The sequence below is a fragment of the Myotis yumanensis genome, unplaced genomic scaffold, assembly GCF_028538775.1.
Source record: "Myotis yumanensis isolate MYYU_CA2020_CCGP unplaced genomic scaffold, mMyoYum1.0.hap1 SCAF_10, whole genome shotgun sequence".
Lineage (NCBI taxonomy): Eukaryota > Metazoa > Chordata > Mammalia > Chiroptera > Vespertilionidae > Myotis > Myotis yumanensis.
In genome coordinates, this window is record NW_027223761.1 from 33,509,973 (window position 1) to 33,536,974 (window position 27,002).

At 42.0% G+C, this 27,002-nt stretch overlaps 1 protein-coding gene across 3 annotated transcripts in view; it reads right to left on the reverse strand.

Annotated features, from left to right (window-relative positions):
- The window catches only part of SPON1 (spondin 1), a 247,809-nt gene that overhangs the window by 158,638 nt on the left and 62,169 nt on the right, over window positions 1-27,002 (reverse strand). For all 3 annotated transcript variants that reach the window (XM_070428271.1, XM_070428270.1, XM_070428272.1), the window contains one exon: window positions 22,494-22,627. In XM_070428271.1, the coding sequence (XP_070284372.1) occupies window positions 22,494-22,627 (134 nt within the window). The remainder of the gene's footprint in view (window positions 1-22,493; window positions 22,628-27,002) is intronic.

Here is a 27,002-nt window from a genome sequence, read left to right on the forward strand (position 1 = left end):
CTTCCGCCTCCTCTGTGCCTAATCACACCCCACTCATCCGTCACCACCTCATTGTCTCCTCATTCTCGTTGGGTTTCTAGAGCACTGCTGGTCTTCACTTTCCATTTGGCATTTGGGCATTGGTTATTTGTGATGTTTGCTTGAACTTGAATAGCTTGTATTACCACTTGCTGTGTTTACATTGTGTACTTCTGTCTGAGTTCTGAGCTCTTTCAGGGAAGTGGCCTTGTTTACATGCCTGTGGCCCCTCTAACACTCAGCAGTGTTCATCATGCAGGGGGTATTGAAGGTGTGTTGATATATTTTCATACACTGACTTTACTCATCATTCCATTCTTTTATATCCAACCCACAGTGCTAAGTGTCTACCACAGGTCCTCGCTCTGGCAAGAAGCACAAGCTCTTCGGCATTAGCAGTGGCACCTGGAGAGCTGGTGAACAGCAGTGACTGGTCTGAGTCACGCAACATTTCCCACTGCACAAAGGCCAGTTAAGTCTGCTTTGCCTTGTTCAAGCGAGGCTGCGTGGCTGATGGCAACCATCCTTCTCCAAAGGAACCATTCAGGCTGAATTCAAAATCCCTTCACAATGTTGGGAATGAGCAGACTGTTCATATGTCTGCCAGGAAGAGGTTAAACCAAGGAAGGAACTTTATGGAAAAGAGAGTTGCTGGTTTCACAATGTATTCCACTTTGCTTATCTCTTGAGTTGACACACAAAGAAACAAACAAAACAAAAACCCAACAACACAAAAAAAGGCCTACATTTTTTTACTCCAGATTTGCCCCACTTTCCTTCTTTACAACATCCTCTTACAGCATCTGACCTCATCCTAATGTCACATAAACTTATCAGAGGTAAGCCATGATCATATGTGACTCCCAAGAGTTCTGGAGCAACAACATGAGCCACATGTAAGCCACAAGGTCTGGGCATGATTTGCCCTGTTTTCTAGCCTTTCTCATCGAAAATACGTTCACAGATTAGAAAAAGAAGAAATCAAAAGATGGGAGGGAGAGAGGGAAGCAGGGAGGAAAAGAAAGAAAGAAGGTCAAGAGGTCTAGTTTTCTGAGTAAAATATGTGGGCAAGAAATTAAAGGAACCTCATTATGATGCAGAGTAGAGTACAAGTGACTAATTCTTCTTTAAAATCTCTAAATTTAAAAAATCGCACTAATGCTTGAGATGGGGGACTTGGGAATGAATCTGGAGCCCCTTATCCATATTAAACAAGGTACTGCAAATCTTTTTTTTTCCTTCCAAGGAATAAATTAAAATCCAACAAATCAATGAAGATGTCTATCCTAAAGGTGACAGAGTCACCACATTAACATGTCGCATATCTCTGAAAGATGAAGCAGTGCGTGTGTCCCCACGGAAATGCTTAGAACTGTCGCAGAGTAGGGATGGAAGTTGAGGTGGAGAGGGAAGAGAGGGAAGGAGGGGGAGGCTTCAATTGCCTCACCTCTGTGAGGAAACAAGCGCAAAAGCAGATGGTAACCACCTCCAGAGGGCAGCACAACAGACGTCCTCAAAGCTGGACCCTCACAGTGTGGGGGACTCAAAGACCAAACATTTTCCAGTGTCTGTGCCCTGGTAGTGTTTTGTTTCGTGTTTGCAAATGGATGAGTTTGTGTCATCAGATTGGGGGGGTGTTTCCCTAGTTTTGGGGTGGCTCCATGGCAAGGATGTTTTGATACAAAGTAAACAAACTAGCAGAATCCTTATACTAGCAGGATATTCGGTAATGATCTTTTGGTAATGACACTTTGCTTAGTGTTTCTTTGGGTTGACATGGCTGGTCTTGGAAATCTATAATTCAACTTCCTGTCAACTTGGATTCTTCTCTGTTCAAGATGCTCTAGAGATGACCAGGAGACTCTCAAGGCCAGGGGTCTAATGTCACTGACTGGCCCAGTTTGCGATGCTGGTATACTGCACTGTTGGAAGAAAAGGCTAATAAATTCTAGCCTCACATGTGCTGGTACCTTCCTTAGGAAAATCAAACCAGTTCTTTGACCTATACATTGTTATGCTTTGTGCAACATATTTTGGTGAAACCAATTAGCTGCAACTGATTGACTGGGGATCAATACATGAGCCAAAGGCAACCACAAGATGGGTTAGATAGGAGAGACACTGGCTACTTCTGGATTCCTTTCCTGAAAACTCTTCCCTGTAGGGTTATGCATATTAAATGATGCAAACTGGCTTCTTGAAGTCTGTCTTTTGGGGGGAAGTTAGACAAATTAAGGGAAGGTGGGCCGCTTGCACATGCCTAGGTCCAGAGCAATGGACAATTGTCCAGAGTACATTTCTGCTCCTCTCTGGAGCCTGTGGCATAATCCCATCATGACTCAGTAGGACTGTGGCTGATGTAATGATGTCACCTGCCATACTCTCCCATATACCCCTGGTGTTTGTACGATAAACTTCTGGCACTGAAGGTCAGCGGTGCGTGAGAAACACCACATGCAAGCCTGCAGCTGGCAACATTTCCATTTGGATCTTATTGGGTTCTTCTGGTTGTTTGTTGTCAGGGCTCACAAGTATTGAAATGAAGTTGTTTTGATTTGCTACTGTCTCTCTGCTATCAGACAACTGTTATTAGGAAAATCACATTAATTAGCAACAGCTGAGGGAGGACCAGCTCTTTCAGAGCTGCAGCTGCAAGTCTCTTTGCAATCTGACTGCTGCCTGAATTTTAACAATTAACAGAATTAACAGTCTCTGAGCGTATTTAATCACGTTAATTTTGTTTTCCTCTCTTTCTATTACTGTTTAGGACTGGTAGTTAATCTGCATTAAGAACTCCGATACTATTAGCATACCTTAAAGCATAACCTCAGCATTCCTATTCCTCTGTGATTTATTGGAAGTGATATATTGTTTAGCTATATTTTTTTTTTTAGTTCATGCAGGGAAATGAAGAACTAATTAAAATTTACCCAACAGATTGGCCTATTAACCAAAATATTTGATTAAACGGAAAATCTTATTTTAGAGCCATCTTGGGTAACATAATTAAATGGATGGATGAACAGAAGGAAGGAAAGAAGAATAAATGAATAGAATGATAGACACACAGAATAACAGATACATACATATACATATGTAAATAAGGACTGAGATTGAAACCTCCTAATTTCTAAGGCCAACTAGTTCATTACTTTTGTTTATGATCACCAGGAAACCAGCATGTAAAGGCAGGGTGTAATAGAAAGACCTCCAGGCAGGCAGATCTTGAGCTGCCTCTTCAGTGTGGAGTAGGTGAATTACAGTTTTCTTCCCTACAAATTGGGGTTAATACCAACTTTATGAGACTCTTGTGAGCATTAATGAGCTAAGCTGATCTGCAAAGAGCCTAGCACAAAGGAGGTGCCTGAAAATATGTTATCATCCTTTCCTCCTTCTACTTTAAACCTTGTGTTGCTATTTAACTTCTCATTTATGCCTTTTTCTACCCAACTAGGGAGTTAATTAAAGTCTTATGAAGTAGGGACTCTCTCTTGCTCATCTCTGTACCTACCCACAGTGCACTGCACAGCAGCTGAAGCCCATTGGATGTTCGTACCAATTCACCAGTATTAGCCCACATGCCTTACTTTCTCCGCGGGTACAATATAGTTAACATCTATTGGGTGCTTACTGTATTCCAGGCACTCTGTAGTGAGTGTTTTGCATACTTTGAGGGTTCTCAGCCCTGGCTGCTCATTAGAATTACTTGGGGGAGCTTTTAGAAAGCATTGGCACCCCGATTCCATCCCAGACCAAGGAGATCAGAATTTCCAGAGGTGGAGCCACACATTGGTAATTTTTAAAACCTGCTCAGGTGATTCTAATGTGCGGCCAAGAACCACTGACTTAAATTACAGTGGGGCTTGACTTATAAGTGTCCCGACTAACGAGTTTTTTGAGATACCAGTTATCTCTCAGCTGATTTTTTGCATTGAGTTGATAGAGTAATTTGAGTTAACGAGCTCCTTAACGAGCTCAGTCTCAGTCTCGGAACGAATTAAACTCGTAAGTCAAGGCCCCACTGTACTTTGTTTAGTTCTCCCACCTATGAGGTAGGTACTATTATTATCTCCGTTTGCAGATGACAAAAGCTGAGGCACAGAGGGACCAAGCCTCTTGCCCAAGTTTATATAACCCTTAGGAGGCAGAGCCAGCATTAGGAATCCAATGGCTTTGACTCCACAACCCATCACTGTCTCCCCTGTGCTCTCCCAGCTCTCAGGTGACAAGGAAATCCCAAGCTAAAACTACTGGGCAAAAGTAGAATATACAGCTGTCCCCAGTGTTATCCAGTGACTCTGATCATCATAAAAAAAAAAGTGCCAAAGCACAGCGAATCCTTCCTATTTCAAAAGTGGAGACAAGGTTTCTATCTTGACTTTTACACTCATGGTCTCTGTGACGCAGTTCAAATCACATTATCTTTCTGAGCCTCAATTTCACCTGAATACTATGATGTCAACCTTACAAGAGAATTGGGAAGGCACTTCTGTAAACCCTAAGTGACTTAAAAAATGTAAAGGGGACACTTCCCACGCCTTAGCGCCTCACCCCCATTTTATAGGGGGACAATCTGGCTCAGCATGGGTAAAGCCAGGACTCCACCCTTGGCTTGTCTGACACAGAGCTTGTCTGCAAGGGGCAAACTGTCTAATGTAGTGTTTGCAATTAGTCAAGAACCATCTCGAAAAATGTGAGTAGCCATGTAATCTATTGTGATGGCCAGAGAGGTGTAGAAGGGAGACTTTTCCTGTTGTGAGGAATAATGAAATAATTAGGCTCCTCTGTAAAGAGCTGTTTTACGGATGGTCCTCATGCTGGGGGGAACGTGCTCTCCTTCCCTCCCACATTCCCGCTCCCACCCCCTTCTGTCACTTCCTGGCTTTGTTCCAGGGGCTAAAGTGAAAATGGAAACGCGCCCTTGTTCCAAAGAGAGCTGGCATTTCCGGGTTCTCAGATGAATATTCATGTGCTAGTCCCTCAGCCTTGTTCTCTCATCTTCTCCCCAGACCTAGCACAAGCCTGGCACACAACAGGTGCTCACTAAATGTTTGTCAAATAAACAGTAGAGTCCTGTGGGGCAGTGGGGTGTGGAGGGTGCTGAAAGATACATTGATGTTCCCTCTGATTGAGGCCAAGTGCCACCTGTAGCACCACATACAAATATGCTTTCGCCTTAGTCACTGTTTCCATCCTAATCTGCTCAGCTTAACCCAACTTTGTGCCCCATTTCTTTGTGATGGCCTCCCCCACTGAGGCCCCTTTGGACCTGATTCTTAGCCTTTCTTCTTCAACTTGACCCTTTGTTACCCTCCTCCACTATGAGCTGCTCTGATTCTGCAGCCACCCAGGGCATAACCATCACCGGGTCCAGCTCTGGCTCCAAGTTTACCTGGCCCCATGGCAGGGCACACACGACTGCTGACAGTGCAGGCACGGAAGGCAGTAGTGGCATGAGAGGAGAGGTGACTTGAGTGGATAAGCATCTCCCCCATTCACCCCTAGAGAACTACTGAGGCTCACAAAAGACAACCCTCTCAAGAATTCAGCCTCATTAAAGATCTGCATTGTGGCAGATCAAAAGCTTGTGCTGTGGAGTTGGTCTGTCTGGGGTTTAAATCCCAGCTCTATTACTTATGCTGTTGGGCAGGCTGTGCCTCAATTTCCTCTCTGTAAAATGGGAGAATAGTATCTTCATTATAGGGCTTTTGGAACATTGTTTTAGCTATTATTTTACTGTTATTAAAATTTTAGAGCAATACTCAGCTGAATGTTCAAGGAAGGAATGTTTTGGCAAAGGAAAGGATAAAGAATAGAAGGGAAGAAAAAAAAAGTGACTTTATTGAGAGTCACCTCTGCCCCAAACACACTCCTTCTTGGTCCACCATTAGGATCCAAATGCAGGTCCTCAAAAGTTCCTTTTCTCTGGGCTAGGGACACTCCTGCACACCGATTCCTCTGCTTTCTCTAATTGCTTTTTATCTGCTTACAAGTTGTGTTCTGTGGCCCTTCTGCACCACCCTAGACTAGGTTGGGTGCCTGCCCACCCCAGCCCTGTGCTCTTCCCAGGGTGGCCTCTTTCACACCACCTATTTGCTGCCCATTGTCTGTATCCCACCATTCTGTGCGTTCCTGGGAGGCTGTGCCCTGCTCAGCTCTGCATCCTCGACCTCCAGCATGGTGCCGGGTATGGAACAGTGATTCGAGGTGAAAGAATCAAAGAACAAATGAACTCTGCCCAGCCTCTCGGGCCTGGTGAGTCTTTGCCTGTCTTCTCCATTGAGCCCAATGTCTTCTCATCCACAGCTCAGCCCAAGCAGATGAGAGGAAGAAGCCAGGAAGACATGAGAAAAATAAGAAAAGAGAGAAAGATGCAAATGCAACTTTTTGAGCTGAATCTTTTACATTTGAAACCATTTCCACCTTAAAGAAAATTCAGAACAGTGCAAAGCTTTCCCCTGTGAAGCATTTGGGAACAACTGGTTGACATGATATCCAATCACCTTGAGTACTTTATTGTGCATTTCCTACAAATAAGGACATTGTCCTATGGAACCACGATATGACCGTCAGATTTAGGAAGTGAACATTAATGCATCCAATCCTCAAGCCCTATTGAAATGTTGCCCATTGTTCCTTTCTAGCCAAAATGTGTAGGTTGGAATTGCAGCGTTGCACTTAGATTTTATGCCTCTTTGGTCTCCTTCCGTCTAAAACAGCTTCTCAGTCTTTCCTTGACTTTTATGACTTTGACGTTTCGGAAGATTACATGTCAGCAACTCTGTAAAATATTTTAGCTTATCTGATGGTTCCTCAGGATTAGATTTAGGTTATGTGTGTTTAGTAGGAATATCATAGAAGGGATGCTGTGTTTTTCTCATTGCATCTTATCAGGTGGCACATGATGTAAATTTAGATTTGTCCCATTACTGGTGTCTGCAAGACTTTTCCATTCTAAACTTCCTGATTTTTTTTTCTTTGTGGTTATTAAATATTTTGAGTGCAGGTATTTGGAGATTACACATTCTGTTCTTTATCAAACTTTCTCACATGTATTCACTCATTCACTCCTTTAATTGGCATATGTAATTATTTATATCAGATGATCTCTAGCTTTCCATCTTATTTAATGGGTCATAATCTGTTACTCTTACAACTCTGTGGAAAGTTACAGCCCATGTACATTTGTGCTTGGTCTCCCTCTTGTCTTGATTTATATTTTAATTTTTATTTTCCCTAGTTTTGATTTTTTTAAAGTTTAACATGACTATTTTATTTTATGTTTTTCTTATGTGAATTGGCAAGGAGCAAGCAAGCAAAAGGAAATGAGACCCGTGAGACTGAAATTTAATAGTTTCTTTTTAAAAAATATATTTTTATTGATTTTAGAGAGAGAGAAAGGGAGAGGAAGAGAGAAACATTGATGTGTGAGAAAAACATGGATTGGTTGCCTCCCTTGAGTACCCTGACCAGGGATTGAACCCGCAACCTGGGTGCGTGCCCTGACCAGAACCAAATTGGTGACTTTTTAGTTCACAGGGCAATGCTCAACCAACTGAGCCACACTGGCCAGGGCTGAAATTTAATAGTTTCTGAAGCTCAAAAAACCACATTTAAAATGTACAGCCTGGCCCAAGCCGGTTTGGCTCAGTGGATAGAGTGTTGGCCTGCAGACTGAAGGGTCCTGGGTTCGATTTCAATCAAGGGCACATGCTGGGGGTTCAGGCTCAATCCCCAGTAGGGAGCATGCAGGAGGTAGCCAATCAATGACTCTCTCTCATCATTGAAGTTTCTATCTCTCTCCCTTTCCTTTCTTCTCTAAAATCAATAAAAGAAAATATTTTTATAAAGTACAGTTTTTGTCCTAAGTGCCAGAAACTGGACTTCGCTTCTTTTGTCTTAGGAAACATCTACATGAAGATCTTCATTTTATTTTTTAAAAAACATTTTTTATTGATTTCAGAGAGGAAGGGAGAGGGAGAGAGATAGAAACATCAGTGATGAGAGAGAATCATTGATCGGCTGCCTCCTGCATGCCCCCTACTGGGGATCGAGCCCACAACCCAGGCATGTGCCCTTGACTGGAATCGAACCCAGGACCCTTCAGTCTGCAGGCCGATGCTCTACTCACTGAGCCAAACCGGCCAGGGCAGGATCTTCATTTTATTGCAAATGTAAAGCAACAACAATAACAAAACAATAATAATAAGTAGCCTGTATAGAGCTTATTCTGTGTCAGACACTGTTCTAAGCACATTGTATACATATATTAACTCATTTAATCCTCGCAGCAATCCCATGCGGTGGGAACTATTATGATCCCACTTTACAGGGAAGCACCTGAGGGTTCCCTGAATCTACGTTCATAACTATAATGCTAAACAAGCCAGTCTAGCGGGGAGGTAGGTCTCAAATTTGGGGCAACTGAGACTTGTACAGGGGCATTCTGTTTGGGGGAAGTAAACTGGCTCCTGGGGTTAGGTGGGGAGCCTGATGCTCACCAAGTGTGAGAGGAGGGAGCCCCCAAGGATGAGCTTAGGATTCTGGGCCCCGAGAACAGTCAAACCTATAAGCCAGTTATGTACGTTCCCTGTGCTGAAGTTCCCATCTAATTAGCCATTGTCGCTTGACCCTAGCCGGGATGTGGGGCAGTAAAGGATGAGCTCCCAGCATGGAGCAGAGGTAGGGGAGCAACTTCCTGAGGGACAGACACATTGTCTAGATCCAGGTAGATGGCCGGGGTGGCAAGCGACAACCAGGAGTTCTTGATATGTGCAATGATTCCCTAAAGATTCCCCCAAATTCGTGGGTGGTCGATCTGGCAGAAGCCTGGTCTTTCTGTCATTAAAGAAGGATTAGTTTCTGGTTAATAATCTGAAAATAATACTTTCTATTTTAAAAGATTGGGGCTACCCTTTGAGGATTCAGACTTGGTCCTTGGAGTGCACATCTCTGATTCCTTTTAGAGCCCTGTTATTTCTAGCACTAGTTGGATTGGGCTGTGGATTATTCCTCTGTCAAATCATGACTTAACACTGGAATCAACGCTCTCTGCCCAATTTTTTATGGGGGTGGATTCTTCTTTAGAACAGCGTGTATCACAGTTGTTGACTGAGGGAAAAGGCAAGGTGAGTCTTTCATCTCAATGTACAAAGAAACAAGTACAAAGATACACACTAGTGTGTTACTGCATCTAGTGTTCCCCCTACAAAGGCATCATTAGAGAGGTACTGAGGCCACCGTCACACACGTGATAGATGGTAAAAAGTAAAAGCCAAGGGCGACCACTGAAAGCCAAACACAAAAAGGCGAAGGTAGAGAACCCAGATCCGGGAAGTGGGTTTACCTAGCAACACAGCTGGTGTGAAGGAAGATTCCCTCCAAGCAACGTGGACTGGAACAGCAAGGCCTGTTCAAGTACATTCTGACTCATCAGATTTCTACGAGGAGCCACAGATGTGTTTAATTTTATACACGGAGACCAATTCACACACTGTGAGCATGCACGAACCCAGCTGCCTAAGCCACATAAGCATAGCGGATGCGTAAGAGGGAGCGGTGACCCTGGCTGCCAGTCTGGGCGCTGATTCCTCAGCCACAAGACAAGACTCGGTCCTGGGACTTTCATCTGGGGTTGGGGCCCAGCCACCCATCATTCACCACCCCCGGATTTTTCCTGTACTCTGGAAGGCTTTTCTGGTTAGCTGGGACTGTTGTTCAAGGTCTGGGTGTAATTATCACAAAACAGCCTCTGACTCTAGGAAAAAAAAGAAAAAGGAGTTTGGACCAAGTAAGGAGATGATAGCTAACCAGTCCTGCACCCAAAATTGCAATTAGAGCAATTCTGATGTCATCGTTAATCATGCCGATTTATGTTTTGAAAGGAAATCAAATGATGAATATAATGATTATTTCTGTTTCTGCTTCCCCCTCTCGTTCGCCTCAAAAATTGGCAACAGCACTAAAGTCAAATTAAACATCTGTTTGAAAAATAAGCTGGAGTGCTGATGACAGCTGCCCTAAACTTACAAATGCGCCACAGCTGTCAAACTCTAAATTAACAATGATTTTCATTTATGAACAGCGTAGAGCTAAGATATAAAGGAGCTTTTTCTCCTCTGTTTTCCCAGCGTCCAGGGGCTATTTTTATGTGAAATCTTAGGGAAATGCCCAAGGAAAAATGTAGCTGAAATCAACCTGCAATAATGAATCATGAAATGCGGGGGGGGGGGGGGGGGGCCATTCTTCTTAAGAAATCTCACTTATTCATTGGCTTCAGGCTGAGTGTTCTCTGTGCTGCAGGGAGTTGTGTACTTCAGGGACAAGTCTTTGATTGCTGGTTGAGAGTGAATGGTGATGGAGCCGTGAGCATCTGCGGGGGGAACCCCTTCTACAGCACTGAGGACCCTCTGCTCATCTCTCCAGCATGGTTTGCATCTTCAATGGGCTTCATGCAGCCCATGCTTCTTCCAGAGCAGTGGCTCTCAACCTTGGCTGCACATTAGAATCACCTGGGAATCTTTTTAAAATCCTGATTTCTGGGCCTCATCCTCCGGAAATTCTGTTTCTTTGGTATGGGGTGGGGCCACAACATTAGTAACAAAGAAACAGAATTCCCAGAAACAGAATTTCCGGAGGATGAGGCCCAGAAATCAGGATTTTAAAAAGATTCCCAGGTGAGTCTAATGTGCAGCCAAGGTTGAGAACCACTGTTCCAGATGAAAGTATATGCTTTTGTGACCCTGTGGACACATGCTGGGTGAAAACAATTTAATCAAGCCATTTGGGTGACAGGATAAAATAGGCTAACTTGCTTTACACTTACTTCGTGACCCTGAAAGACAGAGTAGGTGTGAAACCATTTCTTTGTCCTTTTCTACCCTTGTCCCAGGGTCATCACTATCCTTTTTGGGGCTGGGAGAAGGCTTGGGAGAGGAACAACATGCCTATTGTATGATCTATTCCCTGGTTTAAAAAAAATACATGGACTGAAAGGTTAATGAAGGTATGATACCACCTGGTACTTTTTCTCTGATGCCTAAATGTTTCCATTTTTATCCTTTGACCATTTCATGTAAAAGATGCTCGCAGGAATAAATAAATGGTGGTACATACATGTAATGGAGTATTACTCAGATACATAAAGGAATGAAGTACCATACGTGCTACAACATGGATGAACCTCTCAAACATTACTCAAGTGAAAAAAGCCAGATGCAAGAGATCACATCTTATATGATTCTATTTATATGAAATATCAAGAATAGATAAATCCATCGAGACAGAATGAGGACTGGTGGTTGCCAAGGGCTGGGGGGAGAGGAGGATGGGGAGAAACTGCTTAATGAGGAGTTTTACGTTGAAGCAATGGAAGTGTTTTGGAACTAGACAGAGGTGGTGGTGGCACAACATTGTGAATGAGCAAAATGCTACTGAATTTATGACTTTAAATGGTGAATTTTATGTCATGTGAATTTTATCTCAATTTTTAAAAAAATGTCCACAGGGCCAACACATTGTGTTTTGATCCCACTGAGACGAGGAAAGGGACTATATGAGCAACTGCTGTTCCATCAGTGGGAGAGGACTGGGACTGGTCTCGCTGCCAGGGCCCTGGGCTCGGGTGCACAACTGGGGCTGGCTTCAGCCAATGGGCTTGCATGCATGGGCTTACAGCCAATAGGCTTACTCATGCATGCCCACCAAGTTATAGGCAGCATCTGACTCCTTGCAGTGTTGGCACTGTCCATGGAGCAGGGCTTCAGCGATCCCACCTGAGCTTCAGTTTACTGCTGTGGCTGGGGCGGCTCTGCAGTCTGTACTTCCTGTTTACGTCTTGATGGCTTCCTCCCCTGGGGGCTGCACCCTGCACCCTGCACCCTGCACCCTGCACCTGGGACTCTAGCTGCTGAGAGAAACTCCGCTGCAATTGGACAGCTCCCAGGACCGGTGCCCCCGCCAGCCTTTCAGGAACCCCTGGCATCTGGATTCCACCTGTTGGATCGTCGGTCTTAGGGTATCGAAGTCTTCCTGAACCAAACACGTGTTGCCCCTTTAGCCATGGTTTCCAATGCTCTCCCAAGAACCAGCTTCTTTAGCTGGTTGGGGATTTTTACCCCTTTTCTGCAGGCTCCTTCGCCTCCCCCGCCCCCCATTCCCTGTTAGCATTGCTGAGGTTCTAGACAACCTCAAGGGAAAGTGGCCCTGACTTACGACAGAGGAGCCTGTGGTTCTTTTCAATACCTAACGCCAGGAAAATTGTGGGGCAAGCTGCACCCCAGCCACGTCAGATCCTGCTCACCCTGCCAGCTTGCTCTAAGTCACACACAGTCATCCCGTGTGGGTTGTCTGTGTTATTTCCTTCCAAGGTAAAAAGAGATGGTGAGCTCCATGAAGCTACAAAGTATTGTGAGTGCTAGCTAATTCCTCAGGACTCATCCTCGCTTCCCACTAAGAAGCCTTTCCCTGGCCAGATCCCCGGATTTGTTTTCCATTTTTAAAAAGACATTTAGTTTCCTCACTTGGGGAACAACATCTCCTCCCACAAGGCAGTCTTCTACCCCTTGGTTTATAGGAGGGGGCTGTTCCCGCACAGGCCAATTGAGGCAGAATGTGAGGGTGGGGGTTGGTCAAGCTCAGCCATTGTAGTTCAGTGGTGACTAGGTAACAACAAGAATTTTGAAGTCAGACAGAAGTGGGTGTAAGACTCACTTCTCCCACTTAACTGCTTTATTACCCTGAATATAAACTCTGTAAACCTCAATGTTACCATCAACAAAATGGGAATGACATAGAGAAGACCTATAAGTAAGCTTTAATGAGGATCAAGTGGGATAAAGCATGCAATACACCTAGAGCAGTGCTTAGCAATACATTTAAGTTACCTACACTGCTATTCACACTAACCGATGCATTGGGCACCTCTCTATGCCTGTTCACATCCTCTTATTCAATTCTGACTCCAAACACTGTTGTGCTGTGTCCAGCTCTGCCCCACTGTAACTGGGTGATGCACACCTTGCCTGCATGGTGTATCTCTTGTTTCCTATACCAGAGCTTCTCCGATACTGTAGTAGGAGTTCAGAATCTGAGGAGTGTTCACATCTGTGCAATCCATAAGCACAGGGCGCCACCACCCCTTGATTAATGGAGGATGGAAGCTAATGGATAATAGGTCTCTCCTGTATCTCTGAACATAGTATTCTGAGACACATGTCATAAGCCTTTTCAAAAGGTCCCAGCAGGATCAAGCACCACTTGCCCATAGTGACAACCAAGTCAATAGCACTAGACTGAATCACATTCACACACCCCTCCCACCTCCCCTTCCCCGCCCCTCATTTCCTGCTCTCTGCGATCACTTCCCAAATAAACTACCTGCATATAAACCTTTGTCTCAACTGGACTCTTGGGAGAACCTGGGCCAGAAATCAGCAGTTACTGAGTTCCTAGCACTGGGGGATTCATAAGAGCAGGGGTCACTATGCTTTTTCTATGAAGTGCTAGAGAAGGAATATTTTATGCTTTGCAGGCCATACAGTGTCTGTTGCAATTTCTCAATTGTGCTGCTTTAGGGTGAAAGCGGCCCTAAACAATACATGGAACATGGCTGGGTTCCAATAAAACTTTACTTACAAAAACAACTGGTGGGCCGGATTTGGCCTATAGGGTGTGGTTTGCCAGTCCCTGCATTAGGGCCACAAAGAAGAGCGAAATTGATCCCTTTCTCTGTGAAGCTCATAGTCTCCTGTTGGGTGGAGAAGTGCCTGGAAATGAGGCTCTAAGGCAGCTCAAACCAGTCATAAACGACCTTGAACACCATGCTAAGATATCTGACATTATTCTTTGGCAATGGGGAACATTAATAAATTCTCAGATCTCGTAGCTACTGCAGCTGGGAATAGGTTATTTCACTGGCAAGAAGTGAATTGCTTCTTTTTAACATTGTGTGAAACCCAGGCCTGCCTGAGGGCTGCCTCCTCTGCACTCCTCCAGCAGCACTCTGAGTGACACCCAACTCCCCTCACCCACCCCACTGTATCAACAGGGCAGAGGTCCCTAATCTGATAAGCCTTGAGACCAAATGTGTTTCAGAATTCAGAATATTTTTGGATTTCAGAAAGATAATAATGTGAAAATTCCATATATTTTGTATTATCCCCATTAGGACCTGGGGCAGCATCTAACACATTAATACTTACACTAAAAAAACTACAAATACTTTTTTAAGTGCTCACCCAAAAATATGTTTATTGATTTTGAGAGAGAGAGGAAGGGAGGGAGGGAGAGAGAGACACAGAGAGAGAGAGAGAGAGAGAGAGAGAGAGAGAGAGAGAGAGAAGCATCAATTGGTTGCCTCCTGTATGTGCCCTGACCCTGACTAGGAATCAAACCTGCAACCTAGGTATATGCCCTGACTGGGAATCGAACCCACAACCTTTTGGTGTATGGGATGATGCTCCAACCAACTGAGCCACCAGGCCAGAGCAAGACTATAAATAATTTCAAGTCAGTTCAGGGCAGGTTTGAGTCCTAAGTGAGTTAAGAAAAATATTTTGTATTTTAGAGATTTTTGAATTGCAGAATTGCAGACTGTGGACCTGATTTGTTTTGTTGTGTTTCACCCCTAGGCTGTGATGTCCCCAAAGACAGTCTCTGAGTCCTCAGTACCCACACACAGGAGGTGCTCAACCAACGTTCCCAAGAGAATGAGCAAACAAGAACGGCGGAGAACAGTGTTCAAGGAGGGCTTCGGGGGAAGAAGAGGCTGGTCAGGGGCTCTGGTAAAGGCCCTGGGGATGCTTTAATGCTCTGATTAGGATTCTGAACTTAATCTTGAAGGTGATGGAAGCTCGGCTCTAGTTATTAGGTAAGTGGAGTGACTCAGCTGCATATGAGGGCGGCAAGTCTTGTGCCAGCGGAGGAAGGTGCTCGGGTAAGCAATTAGGAGGTTCTTGCAATAGTGAGGCAAGAGGTGTCTGCGACTAAGATGGTGAATGCAAAGCAAGTGACAGAAATGACAGCTCTGGCAACTAATGATGTTGGGGGAGAGGGAGAAGTCGGCGTTGAACCTGACCTAGTGGCACCAGTCGGAGATGGCAGAGTGCAGTATTAAGATTACAGACTCCGGAGCCCAGATGTTTCTGTTTAAATCCCAGCTCTGTCACTTACCCTGTGACCTTGGGCAAGTTCCTTAACCCCTCTGTGCCTCTGCTTCCTCTTTTTCCCCCTAAATATATTTTAATTGATTTCAGAGAGGAAGGGAGAGGGAAAGATAGAAACATCAACGATGAGAGAGTCATCAATCAGCTGCCTCCTGTGCAGCCCGAAACCTGGGCATGTGCCCTGACCAGGAATCGAACCTGGAATCAAACCGTGACCACTTGATTCATAGATTGATGATCAACCACTGAGTAACCCTGGCCAGGCCTCTGTTTCCTCTTTAGTATTCACTTCCTAGGGTCGCTGTGAAAATTAAATACGTATTTGTAATGCATCTAGAAGAGGACTTGGCTCTTGGCTATTACTATTACCTGTAATCAACCATTGTTTCATAAGGTTGAATTTCCCAAATGATTCACCAAGTGACTGTCTCCTCAGGACTAGGATGGCACCTCAGACCCTCCCGGGAAGTGACAAATGAGTGTCAGAAATCTAGTAATAAGCGTGTGCAATAAAGGCAATAAGTGTACGGAAAGAGAGGATCACTTCAGGGGACAGGATCTGTCCCATTCACGAGGGCTTTTTCTTTCAATGAGTTGCGCCTTCGCTGTAGTGCTTTTCAGCATCAGCATTGCAGCATGCCAGGAAAACTTGAAGTGCTGGATCATTCATTTGGAGGGAGAAGGCTATAAGGAGGGCTGCCTGGAAAGCTTGTAATTTAGAAATGTTCAAATCTTTGCATCCAAATGGAAATGGTGTCAGGTTTGTGCCAAAAGGAAAGTCGTAATTGCTCTGTGCTTCCCTTCGCAGCCCTCCTGGGCAAAGCAACACAACCAAGCAGGCTTCAGAGCTGTCGTCTGCAGACACTGAGCAGACTCTGCAGCTCATTCTACCAGGCTGTCATCTCCCAGGAACATTACCCAAACACTGCAACACAAATGCTCCTTTTTTGCAAGCGAGGGCTCTGCAGCAAACCTGGCATCTCCCTTTTCACCTGCCCCGAACCTTGCTGCCAGATTTCAGTGTCCTTACTAACTTTTTAATGAGCCTTCCTTCCAGCATGTCAGGTCACTGTTTAATAACCACCGATGGCTCCCTTGGTCCTCTTGAGTCCAGTTCCATCTCTTTATCTTGACATTGGAGGACCTCCATGATTGAGCAATGGATTTTGGCCCCCAAAGACCTTCTAATCTTGCTAACTCTGCCTAGTGTCTCCCAAGGCTGCCATTTTTCCTCTGACATCTAAGCTCTCACTTCAATTTTCACTCTGTCCACCCCCTTCACCTGGCATAACCTCTTCCCTTCTATCCATTCATCCAAATTCTACTTCAGCCTTTAAGATATAAACTAACCTTTCCAAGAAGCTCTGGTGCTCCCATGGGTCCAACCCCCACTCATCTCCTTTCTGACTAACCATGCTTAATTTCTCCCCTGTTCTGTCTTGGGCTTGCTGACTTTTGCACACGTATTTTTATTTATCACAGCTAGACTCCAAGTGTCTTGGAAGTCAGGATCAGTGCCCTGGGCACATGGTAGGTGCAGCTGGAATACTGATTGCTTGGTTGGTTTCCCAAACACCTTCCCCATGAAAAATATCGAGACTCTCTCAACTAGATAAAGGGTCTTTCTCATCTTGATTGCAGACACAATTTGAAACGTGTACTCCATGTTATAGTTAAAAGTGAAATATAATGGCATTCTTGTTAAAATCAGGAATAAGTATGACTACCACTGTTTAATATTCTAGTAGAGGTGATAGGTAAGAAACTAATGCATGAAAAGGAAATAAAAGGTATACTTATTCATTATCTCCCCCAAAGAATGAAAGAACAAGTCACCAGAACTATCAAGAGAGTTTGGCAATGTGCAGATTCAAAGTCAAGGTACAAGAATCAATAGGTTTCCTGAACACAAGCAATCATAGATTAGAAAGTATAACAGAAAAAAACACCCATTCTAAAAAGCAATAAAACCATAAAACACCTATGAGGGGAAAAGCCTCATAAAAATGCACAATCTAAATGAAGAAAAATTACATTACTTTGCCAAAGGACATAAAACACCTGAATAAATAGGGGATATTCATGTTTCTGACTTGGAAAACATATTGTAGGGCTGCTGACTTTTCTCACATTAGACTATTAATTCAGTGAAACACCATTAAAAAATCATACTGTAAGTTTTGTTGAACACAACAAGCTTATTCTATGATTTACCTGCAATTATGAATCTGCTTGAATGGCCACGAACATTTTGAACCATAAGATTAATGAGCGATAACTTGCTATCAAAACATAAAATAAAATTATGCTACTAAATGGTGTGGGTTTCATGCAGGGATACAAAGATCAGCAGAACAGAACAGACTTGTATAAAAATTTATATTAGATAAAGTAGCATGTCACATAATCAGGGAAAGAACAAACTTTTTGATAAATGGATGTGGGATAACTAACTAGCCATTTTGAGAAAAACAGGTCGATTTTGATTTCCCATCTGTGCTGATGTCTTGGGTTTGCTTCTCCAGATGCCATCCCCATCCTTTGGCACCCTGATCTCTGCCCGAGAGGGGAATCAATATAAACTATATTAATATCAGTGGACTCCATCGTACTGAGAATAGGAGCCAGGCCAAAGGGGAGGACTGGCAGGAAATCAGAGGAAGGAAGTTGGGATCCCTATAACCTCAGGCCAGCTGCTTCCCTTCACCAGAAGTCTCAGCTCCTGAAGGTAATGGTCTCCTGGGCTCTGGGCTCTGTCCTCTCTTTCCCCACCTCGTGCTTCTTCTGTTCTGGGCGGTGAGAGCTCCTCCCACTGTTTTTGTGGTCACACCATTGTAAATAGACCCTTTATTAAACTGACCCTATGGCACCTCAATTTGAGCTTGCCCTCTGTTTTCTACTGAGACTTATTTGTAGCATATCATTCACAAAATTAAATTTCAGGAAGATTAAAGACCTAAATTTATTATAAAATTTACAAAAATATTAAAATGATGGGAATATATGTATAATCTTGGATGTAGGAAGGTTCTTTTTAAAATAGACACAAATCAAAATTCATAAGGGAAAGGATGGATAGATGAGATTAAAATCAAGATTTTAATTTTCTGGATGACTAGATACCCATAAGCAATGTTTTTTAAAAAGGTAGAAAAAATATTTGAAATTTATAACAAAGCATTATTATCTGGAATATATAAAGATCAATTTTACATATAAGTACATTTAAGTATATAAAATTATATATGTAAATATTTTTACATAAAATATTTCATATAATTATATAAAAATACTTTAAAATCAATTTTTAAAAGCTACATCATTAGAAAAATAGGCAAGAATATGAACAGGCCCTTCACAGAAGAGGAAACAGAAATGGAATATATATGAAAAGATTCTTAATATTACTAGTAAGCAGGAAAATGCAAATTAATGTAATATACCATTTTTAAAAACTATTAGATGGGTAGATCTTTACAGATTGATAATACCAAGAGTTATTGAGTCAATATGGAAGCAGGCTCTCTTGTTCATAGTCAGAGAAGATGTTTAAGTTGTCAAACTTTATAGAGGAAAATCTGGCAATGTCTATTAAAATTATAAATGTGTATCCCTTATGATCCCATATCTTGGCATCTACCAGGGATAAAAACTTGCATATTTGCTCCAAGGCGCATGTACAAAGGATGCTCATCATAATATTATTTGCAATAACAAAAAACTGGGAACAATCTAAATGTCCATCAACTATGGAATAACTAACACATTCCCACTATACATGGTTTGCAACAGTTTTTAAAAAGAGGTAGAGCTATATTTTCTGACCTGGATATCTCTCCAACACATCTTATTTAGTGAAAAGCCATCCAAATTCAGTACATCACGTAGACCATGAAACCATTTGTGTAAATTTAAATTTCCACAAAAATGAAACTATGTTCTTTTATCCTTATCTGCATATAAGCATAAGATAAATCTAAACAATAAATACCAAATTGATATATTTGCTACCATTGGGTAGGAAATGCTGAGATTCATTAGGGGCAATGTCAGGGTTGGTTGTTCTTTTTTTTTCACTTCTTCTGTATTCTGTATTTCACTATTTTCTGTATTATTTGAAATGTTACAATGTAAATGTATGTACATCTTATCTTGAAAACTATTAATTCTTTTTTTTTAAATATATTTTATTGATTTTTTACAAAGAAGAAGGGAGAGATATAGAGAGTTAGAAACATCGATGAGAGAGAAACATCGATCAGCTGCCTCCTGCACACTCCCCACTGGGGATGTGCCCGCAACCCAGGTACATGCCCCTGACCGGAATCGAACCTGGGACCCTTCAGTCCGCAGGCTGACGCTCTATCCACTGAGCCAAACCGGTTTCGGCAAAACTATTAGTTCTTCAGTGAATAGTTTTAGCTTGTATTAGTTCCTTTAGAAGAAACAAAGAAAAGGAAGAACATGGGGTTTTAGAGTTATATGGATGTGTGACTTCAAGAAACTTGTCTAGCTCTGGCCAGCTAACTCAGTTGGTTAGAGTGTCGGCCTGATAAGCCAAGATTGTGGGTTTGATCCCTGGTCAGGGCACATAACAAGAATCAACCAGTGAATGCATAAAGAAGTGGAACAACGAATCAATGTTTCCTCTCTCTCTCTCTCTTTTTCTCTCTCCCTCCCTCCCTTCATCTCTCTAAAATCAATGAATAAAAGTTAAAAAAAGAAATTTGTCTAATTCCCTGAAACTTGAATCTTCATTTGTAAAATGGAGGAGTTGTTGTGAAGATTAACTTAGATAAAACCTGTGAGCTGTGCAGCTGTGTTCCTGGTACAGAGAAAGTATTGGCTGACCTTTGCTCTCTCCTGCATTTGGCCCATGAGAACCTCAAGGGCCAAAAACATACGTCAGTTGCCTATACATATCATGCATATGCAGATAGAGCTCAGTTACATTTGCTGAAAGAATGAGTGAATGCACAAGCCACATTGCTTAACTGGTAATAAATAAATGCATGTCCGCATATGTTCATTATTAATGGGTAAACGAGAGATGCCTTTCTGGCTTCCACCAGGGAGAGCAAACGCTCTGGTGTGTGAGAACAAGAAATCATAGAAAACCAGAGATCTAGGTGAGAGTAAGGTTTTTAGAGTGGGAAGACTCATCACGTAGATCTGATGTTTTCCAACTTTCCTCTCCAGAGCCCCAGGCCCTGCAGAGGGATAGGGCCACCATGGGCAGGGGTGTGGGTGCTAGAAAGCCAAACTGAGACCCGTGTTCAGGCTGAGAGATTGGACATACTAATGGACAATGGGCAGACAATATATGACAATGACAATAGAAATCTGACCCCAACCTTTGCAGCAACTGGCCTGGGAAGCCAAACCACAACCTCTGAAGCTATCAGCCCAGAACGTTTAGGACTTGGTCAATGACTGCCGACTTCTCTAACCTCCCCGCCCCACCCCCCTCCCTACTGCCTCCTCTATTTTTAGGTCATGACCAACCAAAGAAAGCTAAATGCACTCTCCAAACCAATTGCATAACAGGCCTCACTTCTAGCTATCCCCCTTCCTGCTCCCCCATGCCAACAGCCTCCGACCAGAACATACCTGCAGTCTTCCCTCTTTTTACTCTAAAGCTTTTCCACTCCTCTGCTGCCTTTGAGTCTCTCCCAAATGCTAGTGATGATGGTCGCTGACTCCCTTGATATACAGCAAGCTCTGAATAAACAGATTCTGCGTGTTTTCGTTTCAGTGGTCTCTTGATTTCCACAAGGTCTTCTCCCACATTTCTACTAGATACTAGATATATGTTATATATTAAGTTTATATGTAAAATTTCATTTTAAAACTTCTAGTTGCTATTTTTAAAACAAATCTCCAACATAAAGTAACACCAAGAGCTAAAGTTCTACTGCTAATTTTTTTTTTTCAAATCACCAGTGTAATTAATGCCAAGAGCCAAACTTCTCAAGGAATCTGAGGAAGGATGCTCAGCTTGCATTAAACTAAAAAAAGAAACAGATGATGCCCAGAAAGAGCAGCAAAAGAGAGGGCTGGGTCTGGACAGGGGACAGAGGTTCCTAGAGATCTCTGCCGGGGTTTTTTCCATAAGTCAGGCTCAGCTGAGTCCGGAAACTACAGGGATTGGAGTGGGGAGGTGAAAGCCTTCTTTAGCAGCCTCTCCTGGGGGCTGGCCTGTAGTTAACCACATTTGTAATTCTGTTGAAATGTCCACATGCCAGAGATGCAAACAAATAAACCAAACACATGAATAAGGCCTTGGGTGGTTTAAAGAAGAGGAAGACGGTTGGGAAGGTCCCAGCCCCTACCTCCATGGGGAAGACTTCTCAGATATTGGAATTGGAGCCTTGGTCATCTAACCATGACTATTGTATATCTGAATTCCTAAAATTCTCACCGTCACTCTATACATTCTGTGAATCTATTTAAAATAAGTCATTCCTAGTTTCCAAAGCTGGTGAATGTCAGTGGATGTCTCAGTAGAAAAGGAGCTTTGCATCAAGTAAGTCTGGGGAATGCTGGATGAAACCAAGTTAAACAGATTTCGTTGTAGCAGGATTTTCTAAAACCTTCAATATGATAACATATGCTGTGAATGTGCAAGAAGAAGATACAATATACAACATATTTCAAACTTGTTTAACCACAGAAGTTGATTTCTTGCCCGCCTATTTACATCTCCCTGAACACCACTCTATGGCATACAGTTTTGGAGACACTGTTTTGAGATAACGCTACCTCTCAGAGGAAAACTATTAGCTGGTTAACACTTCTGATCATTTATTGTAACTTACCAAAAGGAAAACCAGGAGGTCCCCTAGGAAGTGGCACAAGAGGGCAATTTTGATGGGAGAAGGTAAAAACATAGGATCATAAAGCAGAGCTGGCGGCTAATGGAGGTTACAGTTGGGTCTCAGGTCAGCCTGGCACAGATTAAGGTTACTAGGTATTAGATTCCAGATGGAGAAAGTCAAAGATTATCCTCACCTGGTTCGTGATTTTTCTTGACCAGCCATAGTAGCATTATCTCTAGCAAGATAGAAAGTGGCCAGGAGAATCACTGTATTAGGTGAAAATCAAGATTTCGGCAAATGATTCTTTGATAGCACTTTACCAATGATGGCCTCCAGTCCCATTTTGGAGTGGAGATAACTGAGGGCAGAGAAATGATGCAACCTGCCCGATGGCCCAGCAAAGCCACTTTTCTTTCTGCAACCACACCATGAAGCCTTTGGTGGACCGCAGGGGAGGGGAGTGAAGGGTGACGAGAATCCCATGCTCACTTACTTTAGAATGACACAGCCCGTTCCTGCCGGCGGTGCTATCCAGAACACCTGGATCCGTGTCCTCCTCCGTGGGGTGCTTTCCGTGACCGCGACAGGGCAGTTACTCATAAACTGTGTTTCTTCTTCATCTATGATCTATGGAAAACCAGCGGAAAATAAACACATTAAAATGTGCTTCGTTTTGGGAAGGCTCTTATGTTTCTGAGTTGACACTTCATTTTATTTTTAAAGCTGTCATTTTGTGTTAGCAGCTCTCGATCCCCAGACACCAGAGTAGTGCCTGGCGTAGAGTCCCAGTCACTGCTTGTGGAATTAACAAGAGGGCAAGGACTGGGCATATGTCCTATGCCCTCCAGGACCGGGATCTTGGGTCAGCACTTTGAGGATCAGGAAACTAGGGGATGATCTTGCTCATTTCACTAAGATAAGCCGTGTCCACTTCAGGGAAGGGAGAGGAGGATGAGAAAGAGAAAATTCAAAGCAAACACTCTATATAGGGCTAGTTGTAACGCAGCAACAATTTTATAACTTGAAATTAAAGTGTTATAAGAAAACACCCCTTTGGAGAAGTATCACAAATTACATGAAGTTCCCCAGCTTCGCAGCACTGTTTTCCTGTGGTCTCTACTTTGTTTCTTTAAAAAAAATGATTTTAGAGGGAAAGGTAGGGGGAAGGGAGAGAAAGAGAAACTGGTGTGAGAGAGAAACATCGATCAGCTGCCTCCTGTAAGAGCCCTGACCAAGGATCAAACCTGCAAATTTTTGGTGTACGGGAGGACACTCCAACCGAGCCACCAAGCCAGGGCTCTCTACTTTCTTAACTTGTACATGAGATTAGTATTGTCCCAAGTTAGCCATCAAGGTTTCCAATGGCACTGCAAAAAAAGCTGGTAGCCATTCCCATTCCCCAAGGCTGCTTTCAGCATTTCTCCTGCTTGCTTCTGGGTCTGCTGCCAGTACTTGCCTATTCATTTTAGTAGAGCCATAGACTATGGATCTTTTGGGGAATCATCTAAATCCAATTGGTCTTAAGTGCCAACTCCAGTTGACTGGTATGTCATGAGGAGTGTTAATAACATTAATGGATGACATTTATTGAGTGTTGAGTACGCGCCAGGCACTAAACTAAGTGCTTATCTGAATTACTCATTTAATCTTTAAATATAATCTAATAAAACTATTAAACCCATATTGTACTTGTTTCACATTTTCTTAAAAAATCCTCTTCCTTTTAGCACAACAGGTAAAAAAAAAAAAAAAAAGGCACTCAAACTCCTTAATTCATCATATATTTTCTTCACTGGACAAAGCCAAGGCAGTTGTCTATTACATTTGTTTATCTCTGTATTCTTTACCCTGTTCCCATTTCCCTCCTCTATTTAACACTTACTCCTAAATATTTAATATATGTCCTTCTCTAACTCTCTCTCTCTCTCTCTCTCTCTCTCTCTCTCTCTGTGTGTGTGTGTGTGTGTGTGTGTGTGTTACTTACTTGAAGTTACATAGAATTGTTTTGTATTTTAAGGGTGTTTTTTTTTCTCACTTAACCTTATGCTTTTGGGGCATGTCTGTGTTACTATATTTGAATGTAATTTATTGATTCTGTTGCCTAGTATGCCGTCACTGCATAGACCACATTTTACTTATCCACTCTCCCAGGGAGGACCACTTAGCTGACTTCCAGCTCTTTGCCTCCAGAAACATTGCTGCAATGGATCCTCATGCTGCTCTGCTTGTGAACGCACATGGGAGTGTCTCAGCAACATAAACCATGTAGTGGGATTGCTGGGCTGTTGGGTTGTGGGTATAATAGTAATTTCACTAAGTACTGCCAGATTGTTCTGCAGAATGACTATGCCTACTTTTCTTCTATTAGCTATGCATTAGTGTTCCCATTTCCCCACATCCTTACCAGTATTGTGATTGTTGGACTTTCTAATAATTTCCAATTTAATAGATGTAAATTAGTATCTTGTTTTGATTTAAAATTAGCACATTTGAGCATCTCTTCACAAATTTATCGGGTTTCTTCTGTGAACTGTCTACTTAAAATCGCTGTCAGTGGATTTTCCTATCTTTTTTTTTTTTTTCTGATTTGTAGGGCTTTCTAGATACGAATCCTTCATCATTTACAAATATCTTTCTGTCACTCAGAGGTTCATCTTATCTTTAAATTCTTCATTTAACAGAACTCAATTAATTTTAATCTAGCCAAATTCATCAATTTCTCTTCCAGGGCTTGTACCTTTTTGGTTTTGTCTAAAAATTGAGATCACAAAGATATTGTCCAATATTTTCTTACATTAAGTTTATAATTTTACCTTTCACATTTAAGTCTTCAATCTATTTGGAATTTATATTTTTAATATGATGGAGTAGGGATCCAACTCCATTTCTCCATACTGTGAGCTACTTTAAAAAAATTTAATAAACTTTTTGAAGGGCAGTTTTTTAAAAATATATTTTACTGATTTTTTACAGAGAGGGATAGAGAGTTAGAAACACCGGTGAGAGAGAAACATCGATCAGCTGCCTCCTGCACACTCCCCACTGGGTATGCGCCCGCAACCAAGGTACATGCCCCTGACCAGAATCGAACCCAGGGCCCTTGAGTCCGCAGACCAATGCTTTATGCACTGAGCCAAACTGGTTAGGGCTGAAGAGCAGTTTTAAATTTACTGCAAATTTGAGCAGAAATTACAAGAATTTCTCGATACTTCCTGTGCCCACACACACATAACTTCCTCCATTTTCAACATGTAGCAGCAGAGTGGTACATTTGTTACATTAGATGAACCTACATTGACACATCATTACCATTCAAAGTCCACAGTTTATATTAGGGTTCACTCTTGGTGTTGTACATTCTAGTGGTTTTGAGAAAAGTATAATGATATGTATCTACTAAAGGCATTGTACACTGTAGTATTGTACTGAATAGTTTCATTTCCTCTGTGCTCTACCTATTCATCCCCCAACCCTCCAAAAAAACTTGGCAACCATCAATCTTTTAATATAATCACTTATTAATTCCAGGAGTTTTTGTCTTTTTTTTTCAGATTTCTCTACATATTATCATGTCACTTATGAACAAAGACTTTTATTTCTTCCTTCTCAATCTATATACCTTTTATTTCCTTCTCTTGTTTTAGTGGATTATCTAGGACTTCCAGTAACATGTTGAAAAGTAGTGGTGAGAGGGGATCTTAACAGGAAAGTTTCAAGTTTCTTACCAGTAAATATGAGATTAGCTATAGGTTATTTTTTGTAGATGTTCTTTATCAACATCTTTATTGAGGACATTCCTCTCTATTCCTAGTTTGCTGAGTTTTTAATATGAATGTATATTGGGTTCTGTCAAATGCTTTTTCTTTATCTATTAATATGATTATGTGATTTTTCCTCTTTATCCTGATCATGTGATAGATTACATTTATTGTTTTTAAAAGTTGAAACAACTCTGCATACTGGGATAAATCCCACTTGGTTGGGTGTACAATTCTTCTTATATACTGTTGGATTCAATTAGCTAATATTTTCTTGAGAATTTTTGCATCTATGTTCATGAGAGATACGGATCTTAGTTTTATTGCTGTGTCTTTTAGTTTTACTATTAGTGTGATGCTGGCTTCATAAAACGAGTTGGGAAGTAGAGAATAGGTATAATTTCTTCCTTAAATGTTTGATGGAATTCACTAGTGAACCCATCTGGGCCTGGTGCTGTATTGTAAGGTTATTAATTATTGATTCAATTTCTTTATTATAAATAGGCCTATTCAGATTGTTTATTTCTTCTTGAGTGAGTTTTGGCAGATTGTGCCTTTCTAGACAATTTCATCTAGGTTATCAAATGTGTGGGCATAGAGTTATTCAGAATATTCCTTTGTTATTTTTTTAATGGACATAAAATTTGTAGTAATGTCCTTCCTTTCATTTTTGATATTAGTAATATGTGTTCTCTCTCTTTTTTTCTTAGTTAGCCTGACAAGAGGCTTATGGGTTTTATTTATCTTTTCAAAGAGCCAGCTTTTGGTCTTGTTGATTTTCTCTATTAATATCCTAGTTTTAATTTCATTGGCTTCCACTCTAATTTTTATTATTTATTTCCTTCTGCTTACAATGAATGTAATTTGATTTTCTTTTTCTTATTTCCTAAGGTGGAACCTTAAATTATAAATGCCAGATCTTTATTCTATCCTGATATGTACATTCAATGGTATAAATTTTCCTCTAAGAATTGCTTTTGCTGCATCCCATAAATTTTGATAAGCTGTATTTTCATTTTCATTTAGTTCAATAGATTTTAAAATTTAGCTTGAAGTTTCTTCATTCACCTGTGTGTTAGTTAGAAGTATGTTGTTTAATTTCCAAGTATTTGAAGATTTCTGTTATTGATTTCTAGTTTAATATCATGGTGGTCTGAGAGCAGTCATTGTATGCTTCCCATTCTTTTAAACTTAAGGTGTGTTTTATGGACCAGATTGTGGTCTATGTTGGTGAATGTTCCATA